Source organism: Heloderma suspectum, chromosome 3, assembly GCF_057233095.1.
Source record: "Heloderma suspectum isolate Gila_16-S chromosome 3, 16-S_ref, whole genome shotgun sequence".
NCBI lineage: Eukaryota > Metazoa > Chordata > Lepidosauria > Squamata > Helodermatidae > Heloderma > Heloderma suspectum.
The window spans coordinates 233,713,114-233,732,365 of record NC_139460.1 but is presented as its reverse complement, the minus strand read 5'-3'; the positions used below and the strand labels follow the sequence as shown (position 1 = coordinate 233,732,365).

The 19,252-nt window shown below is 44.7% G+C and overlaps 1 protein-coding gene across 10 annotated transcripts in view; it reads left to right on the top strand.

Annotated features, from left to right (window-relative positions):
* Positions 1 to 7,315: 7,315 nt before the first annotated feature.
* Positions 7,316 to 19,252, top strand: part of MGMT (O-6-methylguanine-DNA methyltransferase) — a 280,294-nt gene continuing 268,357 nt past the window's right edge. For 6 of the 10 annotated variants that reach the window (XR_014789449.1, XM_084845948.1, XM_084845946.1 and 3 more), the window contains exon 1: positions 7,678 to 8,338. Coding sequence is in view for 5 of the 10 variants with exons in the window: in XM_084845948.1 (XP_084702074.1) it covers positions 8,064 to 8,338 (275 nt within the window). In the remaining 5 variants the exon portion in view is untranslated. Of the gene's footprint in view, positions 7,361 to 7,677; positions 8,339 to 11,272; positions 11,351 to 13,018; positions 13,134 to 19,252 lie in introns of those variants that run through there. The other 4 variants (XM_084845951.1, XM_084845949.1, XM_084845950.1 and 1 more) reach the window with 4 other exon arrangements.

Below are 19,252 nucleotides of genomic sequence, written 5' to 3'. Positions count from 1 at the left end.
AAGAAAAGCAAAATACCCTTCCCTCAGTATTCTGGTGAAAGTATTCCAGATGTTTCAGAGGCCTGAGGCAAAGGCAAAACTAACTTTGATTTGACACTAATGGAAGCTTCCCTCTTAGGGTAGCCACTTATGCATCAACAAAAAAGAGGACAGAGAAGGACATCAGTTTGCATAACATTTGCATACGCTTATAGCAAATTTAGAAATCATTACTATAATTTAGATAGAAATACAATACATCTCACCACAGCGGGGAAGACTGAGTAGGTGACCTGTGTGGCTGCTCAGTCTGCACTCCAGGTGCTAATTGTTGATGGGCAACGTCAAGGCCCCTGTGGTTCTCTCCCTCCTTAGGGTTCTTTGACTTTAAGCTGGACTTGGACTGGACAGACTATCAGATATATGACACCCTCAAACAGAGGAATGTCCTCTGTAAAGTAGGACGCTTGGTCCCCTTATTGTCTCCTGATGCAAATAGAAGGGGTGAGCCATGATTTTCATCGGAACAGCAGTGTGTGGTTGAAAGGGTTAAAAATCCCTCCCCCACCCACTGGGGTTCTGCTACTTAAAGTCAAAAGAAACAAAATGCGAACAGCTAAATTATGCATTTAGCAGAATGTGTAGTTTGGCCGATATCAGGCTTTGGAGGCCCTGTCAGGGCTGCTTGATATGCCTGGTCAGAGCAGACAAGTCACGGATCAATCACTGCCTCCCACTGCACCCCACCCCACCCCCTGCTACCCCCTGGGGCCATGTCCTATCTGTGGTGCAATGTTAAAGAATCACCACCAGATCTGACAAGTTGAGTGCAAAATGCCACAAGACTGCTTATTAAACAGCTTGAAATTTGAACACGGGCCACTTTTAGCTCCATTATGGGCCAAGAAGCAGATTGTGATTCCATCTGCCTTCCAAAGAGTGCAAAACAGAAGACCTTTGCATTGACTGCCAGTGCTTGGCAGCCCTCATTTTTTTGTTTCCTTTCCTTTATTTTTCTCTGGGTGTTCTTTTTTTGGTGGTGGTGGTGCCGGGGAGGCTTTTGCCAGCCTAAAAACTCTGTGGGCCCATGACCTTGATCACTCTGTTTGCCTTCATTATGTTTGGGCAATGTTCAACCATTTTAAGGATTGACTCAGGAAGGTTTGCCATGACAAAGTTTTAGAGCCTCTGACCTAACAGCACTGCAATCACATGCATTATTGCAAAAATAGAAAAACACAATCGGTTCATCCTTCAGCTTAGTAGTATACTTATAGCAAAGGCGAAGCCTAATTTTATGAGATCTTGCTAGATTTTTGCTCCTAAAATTACAAAAAGAAACTACAGTCATAGGGCCAATTCACTTTTACTGTGGTGTCAAGAAACTTAAGATATATACAGATGTAAAAGTGGAAGTGTAATCCATGTGAACTTCTGACAGAATACATCTACATTTTGAGATCACATTTGTGAGCTTACCCTGCTTACATCTTGGATTACCACTATGAGCAAAGCATGGTTGAGTTACCATTATTAGCAAAGCATTAGTCAGTGCATTAGGCATACAAGTGTGGTAAAATGATACCAAGTTTAGTTCCACAAGAAGTCATTAGCTGACCTCCTTTATGACTTCTGGTCTCTGAGCATAACACAGTCACTGTTGTCATTGTACCATCTGTAACTATCACAAAACAAGTCAAGAATGTGGTTGATGTGGACCAGATCTTTGGTGACCTAAATCTTAAACCACCTGTTAGTGGAGAAGTGATTTAGGGTGCAATCCGATGCATGTTTAGACAGAAAAAAAGTCCTACAACATCCAGCATGTCCCAGCCACCTTTTTATGTCTAAACATGCATAGGGACTGCACCCTTATAAATTTAAAAATAAATAACACTAAATTAAAAATAAACAAACATGAAACTTCTTCATTCTCTTCTTTGGCCAGCCATATTATATATTTTTGGCAGGCTACCAAAGGTATCACAACGAGTGTCTGTATAAGCAAGTGTCTGTTACAGAAACAATGTTCTCAGGAACAGGAAACATGGAGTAAGAGTGGAGTTTAATCTTTGGAATTAACTTCAGTAAGGATTTTTTTTTTTTTAATCTAACATCAACCTCCTTTAATATCCATCTCTTTGTTAAGAGTTTCTGTTAAATACCGACATGGAATCTGCTGGCACCAGTCCCAGGCTTTGTTCTCATAAGGAAGTAAGCTTAGTGCTGTGGGGAATATTATGCCTAGGTGCGAAGCCTAGGCCAGCCTAAATTTTACTCATCTTCCTACAAGCCATACTGAATGTTCTTCTGCAACAAAACAGAACAAGGCTACTTTCCCACGCCAGCAACACCCTGCCATTTAAAGATAATTTTCTTAGTTCTTGAAAAACTTTTGTTGCTGCTGTTGCCGGACTGGTTGCATTTTAAAGGAGCAAAACAAGTGCTCTTACCTACTGAAGCAAGGCTCCCCAGTCCAACTACTGCTTTGGGACTGGAGCTAGATCCACCATAAGAAGAGAAAATAACTCTGAAAATGTTGTTTGTACACAACCTTAGGGCACAATCCTAAGCATGTTTAGACAGAAAAAAGTTTTTTTTTCTGTCTAAACATGCATAGGATTGTGCCCTTAGTCTGCAGTCCTATTCACCCCTACCTGGGAGTTAGTGGGGCTTGCACACAATTGAGCTTTTAGCTAGCCAAGAGAAGCCTGATTAAGCTTTTCAGATAATTACCAAGAGCACTCTGGTGGTGAGAAAGACAGCCCTGACTTTTTAAAAAATCCGAATGACTGGTTTCTTGATCTGTGGCAAATCATACATTCAAAACCTAAAGTTATGCATTGTTTTTCTTTCAGTATTGAGATAATCTCCATGCAGGAACTTGATTGACCAACATTCTAATCCGGCATTTCTTTTTAGTTTTGTTTTCTAATAATTTCTTGAAACTAGAGATATGTAATCAAACAAGGACAACATTAAATTGACATATCTACAGTGCAGTATCAGCATTATTTAATAACATTAAAACAAAGCTGGTATACACAAATGCTTAGCTGCCATTAGCTCAGTTTACATCATATGTTATGGCGCTTTTCTGAAAGGTAAACAGAAGTTGCTACCTAGCTTCTCTGCAATGGGTGAAGAGTGCTTTGGCAACTGGATTCTTTTAGGGTGTAATCCTGTGGCCTCTAGACATAGGATTATTTGGTTCCCAGAAAACTGCCTCCCTGCCCCCTCCCCCACCGCCTTGTAGGCAGTGCGGATCGTCCCTGGGCTCCGTGCTCGGATGAGCAGAGCAGGGCAAAAGGGAGTTTCCCGGGGGCGGGGAGTGCAGAAGTGCTGGTATGATGCTTCCTATATGTCGTTTGGCCTCCCACATCCCACCCCCCGCTCCTAAGTCCCGTAGCTGGACCGCTGAAATTGGTTTTCTGGCTGCAAATGCAGGGCAGCTGGAGCACGGAGAACATCCCCTTCCGAAGTGGTCGCTTCTGAGTTCGGAGAAGGCTGCCTATCCCCAAAGGATTGCTCCCTCCATGTTGCCCCACCCTAAAACATATTGACCAATATTGATTCATATTGGTATTGATATTGGTCATATTGACCGATAGGGTCAATATGATCCACAAAGTACAGTTGATATAAATACATATTTAGATAGGGATGTGCATTGTGATGCACATGCAGTCTGTAGTCAATCTGACAGATATATCTGATGTGCATCTCCATCTGGACCCAGTAGTCACACACAAGAAAGCACAACTAACAACACAGCCCTATGCTGTCTACATAGATTTAAGTCCCACTGAGTTCAACAGAACTTACTCCTAAGCAAGTGTGTTTAGGATTGCAGCCTAAAGGCGGATCACGGCTACTGTCAGCATTTGTAATGAGATGAAGTCTTTGTACAATTATAAACTGAGAAATGGCCGTTAGTGTGACAGAGGGGACTGAAAGAGAAATCTTAATAACAAAACTTGCAGCTAGAACGTGCCAATTTTACATAGTGGGGCTTTTGCCGCCAGCCAGCAACATGGGCTTCAATATTTGCTTTCTACAACTTCCATTACCCAGGTGAAAGAAACATATAATCTTTCTGTGTTGATTCCATTTATTTATGTTTGTTTATTATTTTTAGAAGAATTCAAAGGAAATGAAAAATTGCCTGATTAGTCGCCCACTCAATGTAAATCAAGGGTAATGGCACTAGTTTTATCAATACAAACAGTAAAATGTAAAGAACAACATAACCTATACACTAAAACTGGATTAAAGTCTGGAATGATTTATATTATCAGGAAAAACGGTGGGTGGATGGGCAGAGTCAGGAATACCTATGCAGCATTAGAATGCTTTGTTAGAAATTTTTCCATTATACACTTCGTACAGAATTCTTATTGATGACAATAAAACATAAATTGGGAGATGTACATGTCATTATATAATCAAGATTTTTCCCTTAGGGGGAAAAGTACTATCATGTCTTTTCCTTATGAGGGTGATAATTATTTGGTGCAAAGGCTACAATCTTACACACCCTTACTAGAGAGTAAGTCTCACTGAACACAGTGGGACTTACTTCAAAGTAAACTGGTATAGGATTGTGCGGTTAAGTTTACCAAATGTTATTTGGGTTCATGGAAGGGGCTTGAGCTAGCCCAGTGGAATTGTAGAAGAGATCCCCTCTGGCCATTTTGTAAACTGTTTTTGGAACTTTCCCATTTCCAAAGCAGTTTTCCCATACTGGATGGGAGGCTAGTTAAGAAAATAATCTAAAATTCCCCTCAGGCTCTTTCAACGTTTCACACTAGTTCTTTGGAATCTGTACTTATATGGCACCATGTGAATGCCATCAGGTTGTAGTTGCTGGTGTTTGGCTTGGATGCAGTAAACATAAAAGCTCAGATCCTTGCTCATACATGAAACTTGCTCTCTCTCAGCCTAATTTATGTCACAGGGTTATCAGGGCATAATGCTGCTCTGTGCTCCATGGATGAAAAGTGGGTTACAAATACAAGAAACAATGAAATTCCATTTCATTAGAAGTTTTATTTTGAAAGCATAAAAAGGTGGCATCCAGTTGCTTTCTTAAGACATTTTAGTATTGCTAAGTGACACCATCCCACTTGTATTTCATCTTGGTTGCTCTTTGGTGTTTGTTTGTTTTCCTTTGCACACCTGGACTGTACAATTGCCCAGTTTCTAGTTGGTCTCTGCAGCTGTGCTTTTAACAGCAGGTAGATTTGGAGGAATGAACGAGTAAAACTTTTCAGGTTATGGAGACAAACGTTGTCATCTGTTAATTGCTGCAAAGCTGCTGCAAAAAGCACAGCTGCAGACATAGGTTGAAAAGTCTGCAGCCCTTCTTGAATACATTGTGCCTGTCTTCATATAAACAGTGTGGTCAAGGAGCACTCTCCTCCACCTCGCAGATAGCTTTCCGTGACTATAAGCCAGGGCCTAGTTGCACAGAGGTTTGCATTCACATGATTTTTGACGGGAAGAAATTGTGCAAACTAAGCCTTTGTGTAATTGGGTGCTAGCGTGGAACCAGAGGCTATCTGTGCAGTGAAAGGGAGGGCCTTGTGGCACTCCTACACAGTGCCATTTCATACTCTCAGACTGAATGAACTTCAGCATTGTCCACGTTGTTAATTTGTATCTATGTATCTGTCAGAAAGCAAATTTTAATGGAACTTACTTCTGAGCTCATGTGTTGAGGATCATGCTGCACATGTATTGAAGAATAGAATGCAAATAATGGGCTTTGTTCTGATTTGTGAAATAAGTCTAAATATTTGCAGGTGTATTATATTATGTACATTTTTTTACACATACAAATAGTTTACTTGAAGTTTTTCTGGAAAGTGCTGCCTTTCACATATCTAACACTAAATGGATAGTGCTCTTTGGTATTCAGAGATACAAATTATTTGCTTTTTTTTTAAAAAACAGTTCTTACAAACTATTCTGTGCTTTTAATCATTGATTTTAAACATTGATTTACTAACTCAGTGTTGTTTGTTTTTAATGAAGCCAAGATTAACACAGCCTTTTATATTCAGGAAAAGCAAAAATCATGGCTTTCAGAGAAATCAAGTCACCTGTACTGAGTGCTGAATTCATCATTAGGCTAAACTATACATAGTCCTGAGTAAAATGTTGTTGTTTGGTTTGGTCATAGTGAATGCATGCAGAATAGCCCAGCACACTGACAGTCCAATCCTATCTAGAGTAAGGCATATAGAAGCCGCTGAAATCAATGGGTTTAATGGTGTGCCTAATCGTTAGGATTAAGAGGCAGAGCTTTTAAAGCAGGACAGTGCCCATTTTCCAGAACGCATACCTGACTGACCCATTTCCATCTCTGCTAGACAAAAGGTTGCCTTTTCTATGGTTTGTTCACACAGAAAATGGCTATTTCCAAAATGGCACATATTACTACAGCAACTAGCCAGTAACTCTGCATTGTAAGAGTTTTAATTTACTATTAATTAGTGCTGTCATTTAAAACACCAACTGGACCAGCAGTTTTGCCTTCAACAGGTAGGAGAGATACACAAAAATTAGCAGGTCATTTATTTTCTTGCAGAAAAGCAGCATCAACTCCCGTATTTTTGTACACAAGTTAACTATTAAAGGACAGAAGCAGTGCCACTAAACAAATGGGTGGTGATAATACTTAACACTTGTATAGCACTTTCAAGAGTTTTAAGCTCTTCGCATGCAATATCTAGACAATCCTCCCTGCCCCATAGAGGCGGTGGTCGGAAAAAGGAGCGCTTATCTCTCTCCCCCCCCCCCAATTTCAAGCTACAAACCAAAAGAGAACAGAATGTCCCCGAGGATGTACAACCAAGGCAGCCACAACCAACCTTAGGGTGCAATCCTGGGCATGTTTAGACAGAGTAAAGGCCTCCAACTCCCAGCATGCCCCAGCCAGCATTGCTGGCTGGGGCAAGCTGGGAGTTGGAGGCCTTTACTCTGTCTAAACATGCCCAGGATTGCACCCTAATTCACCCGAATTTAGCAGAAATGCTTGCAGAAATGCTTTCTCCAAAAGTGTGTGCTTAGCTCGGGCAGAAAGCGGACAGGATAAAAGAAAAACCACTAGGAACTATCCCATCTCCCTCCCGCCACATGTACGAGAGAAAGGAGGGAAGCGGGGCATTCAGAAGCGGGTAAAACGACTGCGAGGGAAAGGGGCGCGTGGAGCATGCTGGGCGTCGTAGTTTACAATGTCGGGAACGAGACGCTCCGCTCTCGCCGCCGCCACTACAACTCCCACAAGGCATCATCTCACCTTGCATTCCCCCCCCCCCCCCGCGCCCGTTTTGTGGCGGAAAACAACCAGCCGGCGGTTCTGCTCCGTCTCTTCCAGGTCAGCTATGGCGCGCGCGCGTCCAAGCGGCGGGGCGCGCGCCTCTGCGCCCGCGCGGCCCCAAAGACTGGCGGGTCGAGCTTGTGCGCGCTGACTCAGAAATAAGCCCCGCTCCGTTTCAAGGAAGGTTGCGCTCGCTTTCGAGCCGAGCGGCGTCTTTTCGGCCGCGGTCGGAGCCGCCGCTGCAGCTCGCGGGCTCGCTTCGCGCCCTGCCCTGAGGAGCGTCGCCTGACTTGGGCCGAGCACGCTGCTGGGCGCGAGAGCGGAGGAGGCCCCTGCCCGCGCGCGCAAAGCGACACCCCCGTAACAGGGGCGAGCCTACTATTTATTATTACATTTATTTATTACATTTGTATCTCGCCTCTTTTCCTCCTCAAGGAACCCGAGGCGGCGTACATAATCTTCCTCTTGCATTTTATCCTCACGACAACAACCCTGTGAGGTAGGCTGGGCTGAGAGGCTGTGACTGGCCCAAAGTCACCCAGTGAGCTTCCATGGCCGAGTGGGGACTAGGACCCGGATCTCCCGGCCCCCAGTCCGACGCTCCCGCCGCTACGCCACACTGGCTCTATTTCACACCGGCACTATTTCGGGAGGAAGCCTCCCTGGGTTAAGTAGGGCTCGCTGCCCGGTCAAACGGGGCGGCGAGAGCGTCTGCCGGCGCCACGCCTTCTGCCTCCTCCGCTCGCTGCTTCTTCCGGGCATGGAGAGGCTTCGCAGTTCCCGCAGCCGGCGGGCGCGCCCGGAGTCGCAGACCCCAAGCAGCCGGCGGGGGCAACGGGCTCCGCAGCGGCGGCCCGGCGAGCAAGCCCAGGCACGCTTCTCTAGCTCGACGCTTGCACGGTTTTCCTTCGCCCAGGCGCCTCCGGAATGCCCTTGCCCCGCCTCCGCTCTCATTGACCCGCCCTCGCGGCTGTCGCTCTTCTTCCCGCTTACAAGAGCGGGGGAGCCTTCGCCTGCACGGGCCTGCGCTTGCGGGTGAGCCCCGGAGCCAGGCCTTCTCCTCACCTTCTGGGCGAGCGAGGCGTCTAGGCAGAAGAGCAAGCCCCGATGGGAGGGGGAATTCGGGAGGGGCCCTTACAGAAAGCAAAATGCAGCAGCGACGCGCTTCACCCGGCGTTGCAAAGGCTTTCCTCTCCTTGCCTTCCTTTTCAGCTGGAGGTGGGGGAGCAGGACGCACACGTGTCCGCTTTTACTTGCAAGCGCTGATGTGCCTTTTTCCTGTTCATTATTTCTGGCGTTAAGAGATGCGGAATGCGGGTTCGCGTGAGGCTACAAGCAGCTTGCGTAAGGCAGGACTTAAAATAACAATGCCTAATTTTAAAGAGGAGCTGGATACTTCCTCACTGGGGCAGGCAGTTTAGGGTGAGCCGCCTTTGCCTGCGCACACCCCCAGAGAGGGTTGGCCACTGCATCCTCTCACTTGCTCACCTGCACTCCCATGAGTGACATGGCAGTGAGGGATGTGCGTAACTGGCCCAGTCCTCCACACCACTCAGTAAGTGAATGTGTGAGCAGACAAGCCACCCCCCCCCCTTTGCTCTCTCCTTCCCTCTGGATGCTAAGTCCAATTCTTCCCACTGCATTTCCCCCCAAAATGGGATGTTTAGCAGGTACAGTGTTTCAGAGAGAAGGGACAGGTGAGGGTGGGAGCAGAAAACAGCACTTTCCCAATCCTTCCTGCTGAGAGAAGGAAACCGTAATTGTATGGAGGCCGTTGCTCTTCTTAAGTAGCAACTGCTTACTCTTGCTCACCTCTCTCTTTCTCTCACTGGGTGGCACATTTCTGGGGATAGGTTGGGAAGTGTGCAAGCAAGAGAAGGTGATATCTGCCTTACCTCTTACCCTTTTGCTTACCCTCTGTGGGCATCATGGCAGGCTGGATTGGGCTTGTGGTTCTGCCTAGAGAGAGAATGAACAGCCACCTCTGCCCGCTCACTCATCCTCTCTCTTTGGGCATGTTTAGCCTTGAGAAGAGAAGACAAGACTGAGGGGACATATGATAGCGCTGTTCAAGTACTTGAAAGGTTGTCATAGAGAGGAAGGCCAGGATCTCTTCCTGATCATCCCAGAGTGCAGGACACAGAATAATGGGCTCAAGTGACAGGAAGCCAGATTCCGGCTGAACATCAGGAAAAGCTTCCTGACTGCTGGAGCAATACGACAGTGGAACCAATTCCCTAGGGAGGTGGTGGGCTCTCCCACACTGGGGGCATTCAAGGCGAAGCTGGACAGCCATCTGTCAGGGATACTCTGACCTGGATTCCTGCATTGAGCAGGGAGTTGGACTCGATGGCCTTGTAGGCCCCTTCCAACCCTACTATGGTTCTATGAATTCTGGGCAGCACAGTGGTGAGGATTCTGCCTAGTAAAGCAAACGCTCCCTGTGCTGCCCAGAGTGAGGGTGAGCGCTCCTTGCACAAGCAGGTGCTGCCACCTTCACACAATTGCTCAGCCTTTCTTTCTCTTGGAAACATGAAACAAAGACTGGGCAAGGGATAGTTAGCTTGTTTCTTGATTGATCACCTGATCCCTGGCACTCTTACCTGCTGGGCAATGCAGCAGGAAGCATTGAGCTTAGTGGGGCCATCTGATGGGAGGGAATAAAAGGAGGTGGCGGTGGCGGCTTGCCATCTGCTTGCTTTCTTGCCATCTCTAACTAAGTTGTTCAGAGCACAGAGCATGAGTGACCAAAACGGAGAATAGCTGCCACCTCTGCCTTCTCATTTGCCTCCCTTGGTGGTATAGAGAATTGGTCTAGCTCAGCCACTGAGAGGGTGAGCGCAGGTGAGAGGATGAGGTGGCTCTATTTCAGTTGCCAACCATCTGTGCTCCACTGCCCAGAGAGAGGGCAGGTGAGCGGGCAGAGGCAGCCGCTCATGCTGTGCCTCTAGGCAACAATATTGGCCTGATCCTTGCTGCTGGGGTGCTCAGAGAGAGGACGTAAGAACAGCTGCTGCCTTCTCTTGCTTGCAAGGTGTCTTGCTCCCCATCCCCAGAAGTGGCATAACTCAGAGAAGGAGGCACTGTATGGAAGGGAGTTTCTAGAGGGCTGGCTGGAGGGGGGGGGTCCCCCCCTTTTCCCCATTCTTTGCTCCAAGGCAGGGGAAAGGAGCAACAATTGCTGTTTACTGTTTACTATTTGATCGCCTCTCCTCATCTAATCAGCTGCTTTTCCTTCAAAATAAAAGTGGCAGTGTTAAGCACCCCTTTTCAAGTACATATTTAACTTCATGTGTAGTAGGGCCACAAGGAAAAAGCATGGCAGAGGGAGAAGTAAAAAACAGAGCTTTCTCTCCACCTTCCACAGTCCTTCTTTAAATGGAGTGGAAAGCTGCATCTCTAAGTGAGTGTTTGGTTTTGGTTTAATCCCACCCCACCCCAACCCTGCCCCTCTCCTTTCCCATGCGCTTCTGTTGGGTTTCGGTTTGTTTGTTTTCAAAGAGGGAACCCTCAAAAGGAGAGCTGCACTTAAAGAGTGTCTCTGAAAGTTGATTTCAAAAAGGCTCCAGCAGGGTTGCTTAGAAAACAAAATGAGGATTTTTTATATAAGGTTGTCTCCCTTCCCTATCAGCCTGATAAGTATTTTGGATGCTTCCTCCACTCCACTCCCCCCCCCCAGTACTTCTTTTGAAATCTGTTCCAGCTGTCCGAAATGGCCTCCTTAAATTTTTTTGTGGAATAGTTGTTTCTGGCACAACGTAATATAATAATAGTGGTAGTAGTAAATGCCCAAGCTGCAAATGTTTTTATACTCTGTCAGTGCAAACAATTATTTTTGTATTGGTATTCAACTCCCCCTCTCAAATATAGTTTATCTACTATCCCCAGAATAGAGAAATAGATATTGCTAACTTCTATAGTCCTTTTTGTAATAACACATATTTCCAATGGTCTTTATGTTTTCCACAGCAGCACAGAAGATATGTTTTCAGTGAAAGGAGTTCAAACTCAATGTGAGGACAGCAGCAACTGCATTTGTTTGTTAATGTATGTTCACACATATGGCAGGTGTGGGTAGGTGTCATTTTTTAGATCAAAAGGATTGTGCAGGTGAAGGGAGCTGAACCCCTCTCCCATTCGTTCTACTGCCCCAGTCGTTCTTTCCTAGCCAAGTTCAAGTACAGTGATAGGCATAGTAGGGAGGTAAGGCAGGGTAGGCATTTTGCTCCCCTTGTTTTGAGACCAGAAGATGGGGTAATTTTCCTCCTTCTGGACCCCTTCTTTATATGGGCTCCCCAGGAAAAGAATTTCAGATAGACTGCCACCAGTCAGGATGAACCTTCTGACACACCCTAGTCTGTCCAGCTGCTTGGAGAGTTTCTGAGCCCTATTGTCAAAGACTCTCTTCAGCCCAGAACTAGGGAAAAGGAAAAGAAAGGTGCTTTGGACTTTCCTGCCCAAAGCCCAGAAATGGAGAAGTTGCCAAAACCATTTACAAAACCTTAAAACACAAGCGATAACCATGTGGTATTTCAGGTGGGGAAGAGTTCAGTGAGAAATTTCTTTTTAAACCAACACAGCCAAATGTAAAAAGGAGTTTATTTAGGGAAAACAGAGAAACAAGAGGGAAAAAACAGGGAAGGCAACAATCACACATACACATGCAGAATTCAAAATAAAATCAAAACATCAATCTAACTTAGGGAGCAATCCTATGGCTGCTAGTCAGCAGCTAGACAGCCATAGGATATCTGGTATTCCGGGAACCAACCTTGGAGCCCATGCTCTGAGGTGGTTCCCAGAGAACTGACCTTCGATCGGCCCCACGCTTGGAAGAGGAGCGTGGAGCAGCCAAAACGGGGCATTCCGGGGTGGGGAAGATGGAAATGCCAGTGCGACACATCCTATATGTCGTGTCAGCCTCCTCCCTCGCTCTGCCTTCCTGCGGCTAGACAGTTGAAAGCTATCGAGCCGCAAATGCAGGGCAGGAGAAGCGCGGAGGGAATGATATGAGTTTGGAGGTGGCTGCCTGTCCCCATAGGATTGCACCCATAGTCACATTACCTACTTGAGTACAGTCTTGGGTCCTAGAGCATATGCCAAGTTTATTGCAGAGAGGATGGTCTGAGAGAGAGAAAGCATGTGGCTTCCAGTTAGATAGTATATAGGAAAGCTCTGACAGGACTGAGGGAATCCCTTTTTATGGGGATCACAGTTCTATAAAAGCTAGCCCATTAGCAGAGACTGATGGTTACATGATAGCATCCATTTCTGATGTCAGTGGTCTAGCCAGCAAATTTGAAAACTACTTAGTGGCTGGACCCGCATTCCTAATGATGGTAACTTACAACTCCAAAGCCCAAGGTGGTTGGAACAAGTCAGCCTATTCAAGAAAAAGGATTAAGGTTTTGTTTGCATTTTGGAGGACAAACAAGTGAGATAAGTCTAGATAAAACTATTTAGATTGCCCAGTGGGGTGCCAACTCACCAGATACTCTAGGGGACACTGTGGATCTATATTAGAAGTAGGGCTTTGTCACATATACATACCTCTTCAGTCTAAAAATGAGACTCCCCCCCCCCCCCCCGTTTGAGATATACAAATAAATGATGTGGCTGATGCCGTCACATCTAGGCTGATCCTGAGTAACAAGCAATGTTTAATTTCTACAATGAAAGTTTTGGAAATCAAATTCATCTCTTTTTCATTTTCAGAGTATGAAGCTTTTCTCTGTAATGAGGTAGTGAAAGTCAGTAGGATGAAGTGGCTGTGGAGTAACTCATAGTCATCCCTGAAATTGTGTTCAGTCAAGGACTTTTGGCATCTCAGGTAGGCTGAGTACTCAGAACCCTTTGTGACCTTGCAATAGATTCTGGGGGGCATGCTCAGTTCATGTAGGAAAATAGCAATGCTGTAAGCAGCTGAGGTTCATTCATGCCTTCTGATGTAGCTGCCTGCCTTTGCAAACTCAGAATATACCCCAGAACCCCTTGCAATGTTGCAAACGATTCTATCATGCACACTATGGTTGTGTGAAAAGCCGATCATGCTCTGATGACCACTCTACATGTTCAAGAAACGTGGGTATGGTTAAGTGACTGTGCGGGATAGCTCACCTCTGACATGCCTGGCAGCCACGTCCACACATTTGCGTGTGAAGGGAATCTGCGTTAGGGGCCCACGGCCCCATCAGGGTCTCTGTATTCATGCACCAACATGCACTTAGAACCACTTATCACATGTACTGAAGGTGCGGGATCTGTGGCCTCTGGGTACATCAGTGGTGAAGGCAGGGCTAGCATAGGGTTTGCTTTGTCTGAACTCTTTCTTCTCTGATTTCTAAATTATGCTGTTGCTGATGAGGCTTCCTAATCTATGTATATAAGGAGTTAGGCAACTGAAACATAATCAGTTTCCATAACGAATGCAGTCTTAACCTGATCTTCACATGCAGGACAATGAGGTTGTGGAGAGGACCATACCACTTCCTACTGCAGGTGGGGGATGTCATTTTTGAATGCTTTCCTCTGTATTTACCCTCTGCGAAGAAAAGAAGAACTAACACTAGTGAGAGAGGTTCTAGCTCAGCCTGCTTCCTGCCATGCTAGTTTCTGTTTGCAGGGAGATTTTTCCAGAGGGGAACATAAATAAATGTGATCCCCCTGTAGTCTGAAATGTCACAGTCTCTACCATCTCATTCTGTTGCATGTGTAGAAGAGGCCCTGTCTACATGGCACCGCTTTCACCCTTCGCTCTGTCGCAACTGCGCAGCATTTCAGCTTCAAATTAGTTTCTGCTGGGATACACTTGTGATTTACTGTGGGCTTCCCTAACAGTCTCTGTCTTGCCCTTTTTTTGCCATTTTACTTTAAAGCGCAGCTGTGCAGTCCCATGAGCGTGGGGGTGCGACACTTCAGTGGCTGTTTTGTATTTTCAGGGTTCTATTGTGTATGTCCGTTCCTCGTTAGGTAAAAAAGTGGGTGCTCTGTGTTTCATTTCCACGCCATCTGTTTGATACTTCTCCAGCCTGAGACTCTCACGAACGCATGAGCGGTACGTGCCTACCCACTGCTCTGAAGTGGCGTCTACGCTATTTGCGTTCCCCTTATTTTCGCCGTCTTAGTCTACATAAATGTTTACATAGACTAAGACGTGTCAAAATAAGGAACGCAAATGGCGCCCGTGGGCGCTGCCATTTGCATACGCGCATGTTTTTTTTCCTTTTAAATCAGCCGTGATAGGCTACGTAAACATTTACGTAGCCTATGACGGTATTTTTTAAAAATCTAGCCGTGATAGGCTACGTAAATCTTTACGTAGCCTATCACGTTTCTTGGGTTTTTTTTACTGGAAATGGCGGCAGCGGCAGCCGGTCGGAAGACTGGCTGCCACCGAACCGCCACCGCCAGGAAGATTCGCCCAAGGTAAGTCCCGTCCTGGGGAGGGGGGCGGGAGGGTGGCAGACGGGTTCGCCACCGATTTCGGGGGGCCGAATGCGCTGGCATTTGGCCTCCCCGAGATTCGTGGCGAAATTCTCTGACATCCCTACTCGCAGCCACCCTGGAGTAAAAGGCTCCTGTAGTGGGGCCCAGGCTGTTAATGTGCAGTTTACAAGTTATGCGGGAATGGTTCCTTTTGTCACTGGGCTCGACCAGTACAACTGGAAACTGGGTCTGAGTTCTAGTTCAAATTTAAGTCCTGATTAATGACAAAATAAGCTGCCAGGTGCAGCTTTACAACTTCTTCAGCACTATTGCTGTATGAAATGTGACTTTGCACCATAAAGACATATGATGAAATGTGGTGGTGGTGGTGGTAGTAGGGATGTGTGTGTTTGTGCGTGCGGGTATGTATGTATGTGTGCTGGCTTAATATGCCTGCTGTGGAAGACATCTGTATAGTTTTTTTGATCTTCAGATAACAGCCCAATGTGACCATGTTTATCCCAATGTAAACAAATGTGGGATTGTAACCTTCAGTTTATTACATGCAACTTAAAAGAGATCCACAGCAACGTCTTCTTTATGGTTCCATTCTCATGCTCGTACTACCTTATGTATCATTCAAGATCAGCCATCTCATGACTCCTAGATTTTTCATTAGAACTACTTAGATTTCCTGTGCAGTGGCTGATATAGGTGTTACAAATTCTGTCAGCAAATGTGAATGACAGACCGGCTCTGGATCCACATGGCATTTTAGCCAACAAAGGTGGCCATATGGTTCCCAGCATCCTCCCTGAGACCCCAACAGACTGGGCAGTCCCTGCCTCCGCAGATACTTGGGCTGCAGGTGTGGTTAGGGGAAGCAACTGGCATGCAGGAAAGAGAAGTAGTAACTGAAGAGGAATGGAGAGCATGCAGGAGAGAGCAGACTGCTGAAGAAGCATGGAGTGGGATGAGACAGAAGCAGTGGAGAAGGTGTGGAGTGTTGCCTGAGTGGAAAGGAGAGAGTTGCTGGCAGCTCAAGACTGCTGAAGGAATGTGGACAGAAGAGAGAACAGTCTCAGCCAAAAAGGAACACAGGGCAGAGAGAAGTCAGAGGAGGCTACCAAGATCTAAGGAAGGGCAAGAGTGAAGCTTTAGTCAGAGTTGCCCCCTTTTGGGTACTGATGGTCATGTTGCAGGAATTAGGCCAAGACTGTAAGGCTTTCTCCAGCCCTTTTCACCTAGGGTGCTCTGCAGGACTTGCCGAAGATGGTATTGATCTGCTCCATCCAAAGCCTTTTCACAGAGCATTGGACCAGGAGGGGGGAATCTGCACTTTCCCAGACATTTCGCCTCTACCCATGTTCTGCAGGCTTTGCCTGGGGGTGGGGATTAATCTGTCCCCTGTCGGTCCAGAATTGTCTGGCAGTGCTTGCTGGTAGTGTTCAAAAAGTAGCTTGAGTGATAAATTTGTGCAGGCAATATGAATGGGTCATTTTACCAATCTGCAGAGCACCTGTTCCAGTCTTACGCTATAGTTTGCAATGGCATCTAATCCCATATCTAATTCTTTTTTCTGTTCATGGAATGGTCCTGCAAAAGCATGACATCAGTTAACGCAAATGCAAAGAAGGAAATAGAAGTTTAAATCCATAATGTGAGGAAGATTTTTCATTTACTGTTAAAGGAAGCAAACCTGTTTGCATTAACTAAAATACATCAGCCACTTAGTATGAAGCAAGCAACTTGAAGCACCACTATGAAACAAATCACAAAACTGTTTCAACTGAATCCTGGATCAGAACTAAGGAAAAATAAGCTAAAAGCATTAAAATCACCCCAGAGCTATTGACAAGCGATACTTTTGGCATTCACTAGAGAAGTTGACATAACTGAAACCAGTTTATGATATTTTATGTTAATATAAAAGTAATATTTAATGTGTGCATAAAGGTTGTACATGTCTTGTGGCTCTTGAACTTTTGAACGTTGTGGTCTGTGTATTTGTTATTAGTAATGGGGGACAATTTTATGCAGTCCGCATTTTAAAGTGAACCAACCTATTTCACATTTCCCAAGCTAATATGTGAAGCGGAATGCAATTATCTTTTGATTGTTGATGTCCTCCGAATTGTAATGCAGTTCTCTGTACAGAAAAGCATAAGTGTACATTAGGGAAAGTACTATATATGTGTGTGTGTGTATATATATATATGGGGAAATTGCTTGCAAAACTTGTGCATGTTATGGAAAACTACACACAAAATTGTGTATGTTAGGAGAAACATGCACGCAAATAAATGTGAATTCGTGTGCAGTCTTTCAAGAACATTCATAGGTTGATGTGAAAATGCGATGGAACAAATGCAAAACTGACACGCAAATTGACATGGATCAAAATAGACAGGTTCACCCATTCCTATTTTACATTTAGTGTGCATGTTCTGTTTCTTACCCACCATGAATCTTCAGGATGTGGATGATTTGAAATAAATAAAATAACTCATCCCATGCCTAGCCGTGCTTATTCCAATTCAATGGATCTACTTTCAAGTAATATGCTTAGGGCTTCAGTGTTTAAGGACCCAATCCTATGCATGTTTAGACAGAAAAAAGTCCTACAACTCCTAGCATTCCCCATAAAACAAATACAAATAAATGCTAAGGAAATATGTTAAATATTAGATTACCATTACTTGGAAGTCTTTGAAACCAAGTTAATCTTACTTTAATGGAAATATGTGTAGGTTTGGAGAAGCTTTCTCTCTAAGACTTTAGCTAAGGTATACGTGTGCTTCAGTGTAAGGCTTGAACCACATTTATACCAAGTAGTTAAAAGAAACTGCAAAGTCATTTTTGGTACTGTTCTCTGCCAGATTACTTAGAGAGTTATCAGTTGATGGAAGAATAGACATAGGGTTGGCGGGGGAATCAGAATCTTTCAAGAGCTATGCCAGATTTTTAAGAATTGGCCCTACAGAGAGATTCAAACACTTAGGGCACAATCCTATGCATGTTTAGACAGAAAAAGTCTTACAGCTCCCAGAATGCTGGGTGTTGTAGGACTTTTTTTTGTCTAAATATGCATAGGATCGGTTCCTTAATTGTTAAATGCCAGTTGCACAATTTTGTTTTCCCTCCTGTAAACTGCATTGCAAGGGCAATGTGCCTTGAAAGCTTGGTTAGAAATTCATCAAATAATTTAATAAATTAAGTGCCCAGCCTAGCAGGTAGGAGTTTTGCTCTGAATGTTTGTTTACCCATTGCCTTTAGTTAGCCAGAAGCTTTGAAGACGGTCTGTTAATAGAGCCTACCTTCACACTAATTTAAAAATAAATACATAGTTAAAGATTTTTGGAGTAGTGTATGAATCCAAATAAGTATGCTTGCAAGCTAGCATCAGCAACTTTTATCTGCAGCCTGATCCATGACAAGTTAATTACACCACTTATGCAGCAACTGCACAGATGCTCTATAGGAAGCTATAGTAGTTATACTGTAACTTGTGTTACTGTGGCTACTTTATCTCCTGATAACTCTGTAATTAACTTGTCACCACTGTTTAATGCTTAACGTATGTAGAGAATCAGTTAATGGCATCACTAAAGCAATAGTAGCCTGGAGGAGAAGCTCTTGCCCACTGGGAAGGCTATCAGGGATTGCTTAAACACAAAACACCCGGGCCTGACCTGGAAAAGCAATAGGAAGCTTGTTTGTTAGGAAGCTTTGGATAGAATGTTAAGAATGCTACTGATGCACAGCTAGTGTTCAGCAGCATTCTTGAAAGTGCAAGTTTTGGAATCAGATTAACTTCCAACTGCAAAGAGCAGAAATATAATAGATGAATTTTCAGTTAGAGGCAGCAGTCCTTGGGCCCTCATACCTGGGAATAAACCCCATTTAGCTCAGGGGGACTTACTTCTGAGTAGATGTGCAGGATTGTGCTGTAAAATGAATTATATAGATCTGGAAAAATAGTTCTTGTTAACATTACTGTGTATGTTATGGTACAGTTAAGAATGTTGCTTTGTCTGAACAATACATAACTACGCCTTATACTACCCTGGAGACTACTAACGTAAAAGATGACACCCTAACGCACATGTTGAATGTTAAAAACTCAGGTTATACAGTGGTGGTTTCTCTCAATTAGATCAGAGCTGAATCATAGCCTCATGGGAACAAAATACAAGTTTTTTTCTGCACCATTCTCAAGAGTAGTGAGCCATTCTGGCCATGATGCAGCTGTTTTATAGTGAGTTTCAGTCTCTTGCTGGAAAGAAATTGCTGTGCATTAATGATAAATTTGCATGTTTTGAAGAAACCTATAGAATGAATTAAATCCTCAGTGTGTGATAGGTATAAATTCTAAACAGTATATTTGTGAATGCATCATGTACTTTTAAAGATTTCCTGGGTTAGAATAATTTCCTGTTTGTAACACTTGTGTAGTCAGCAAAGTATCCAATGCAGTCTGTATTGCCCATTCCCAGAAGTCGAAGGGTGAAACTGAATGCACGT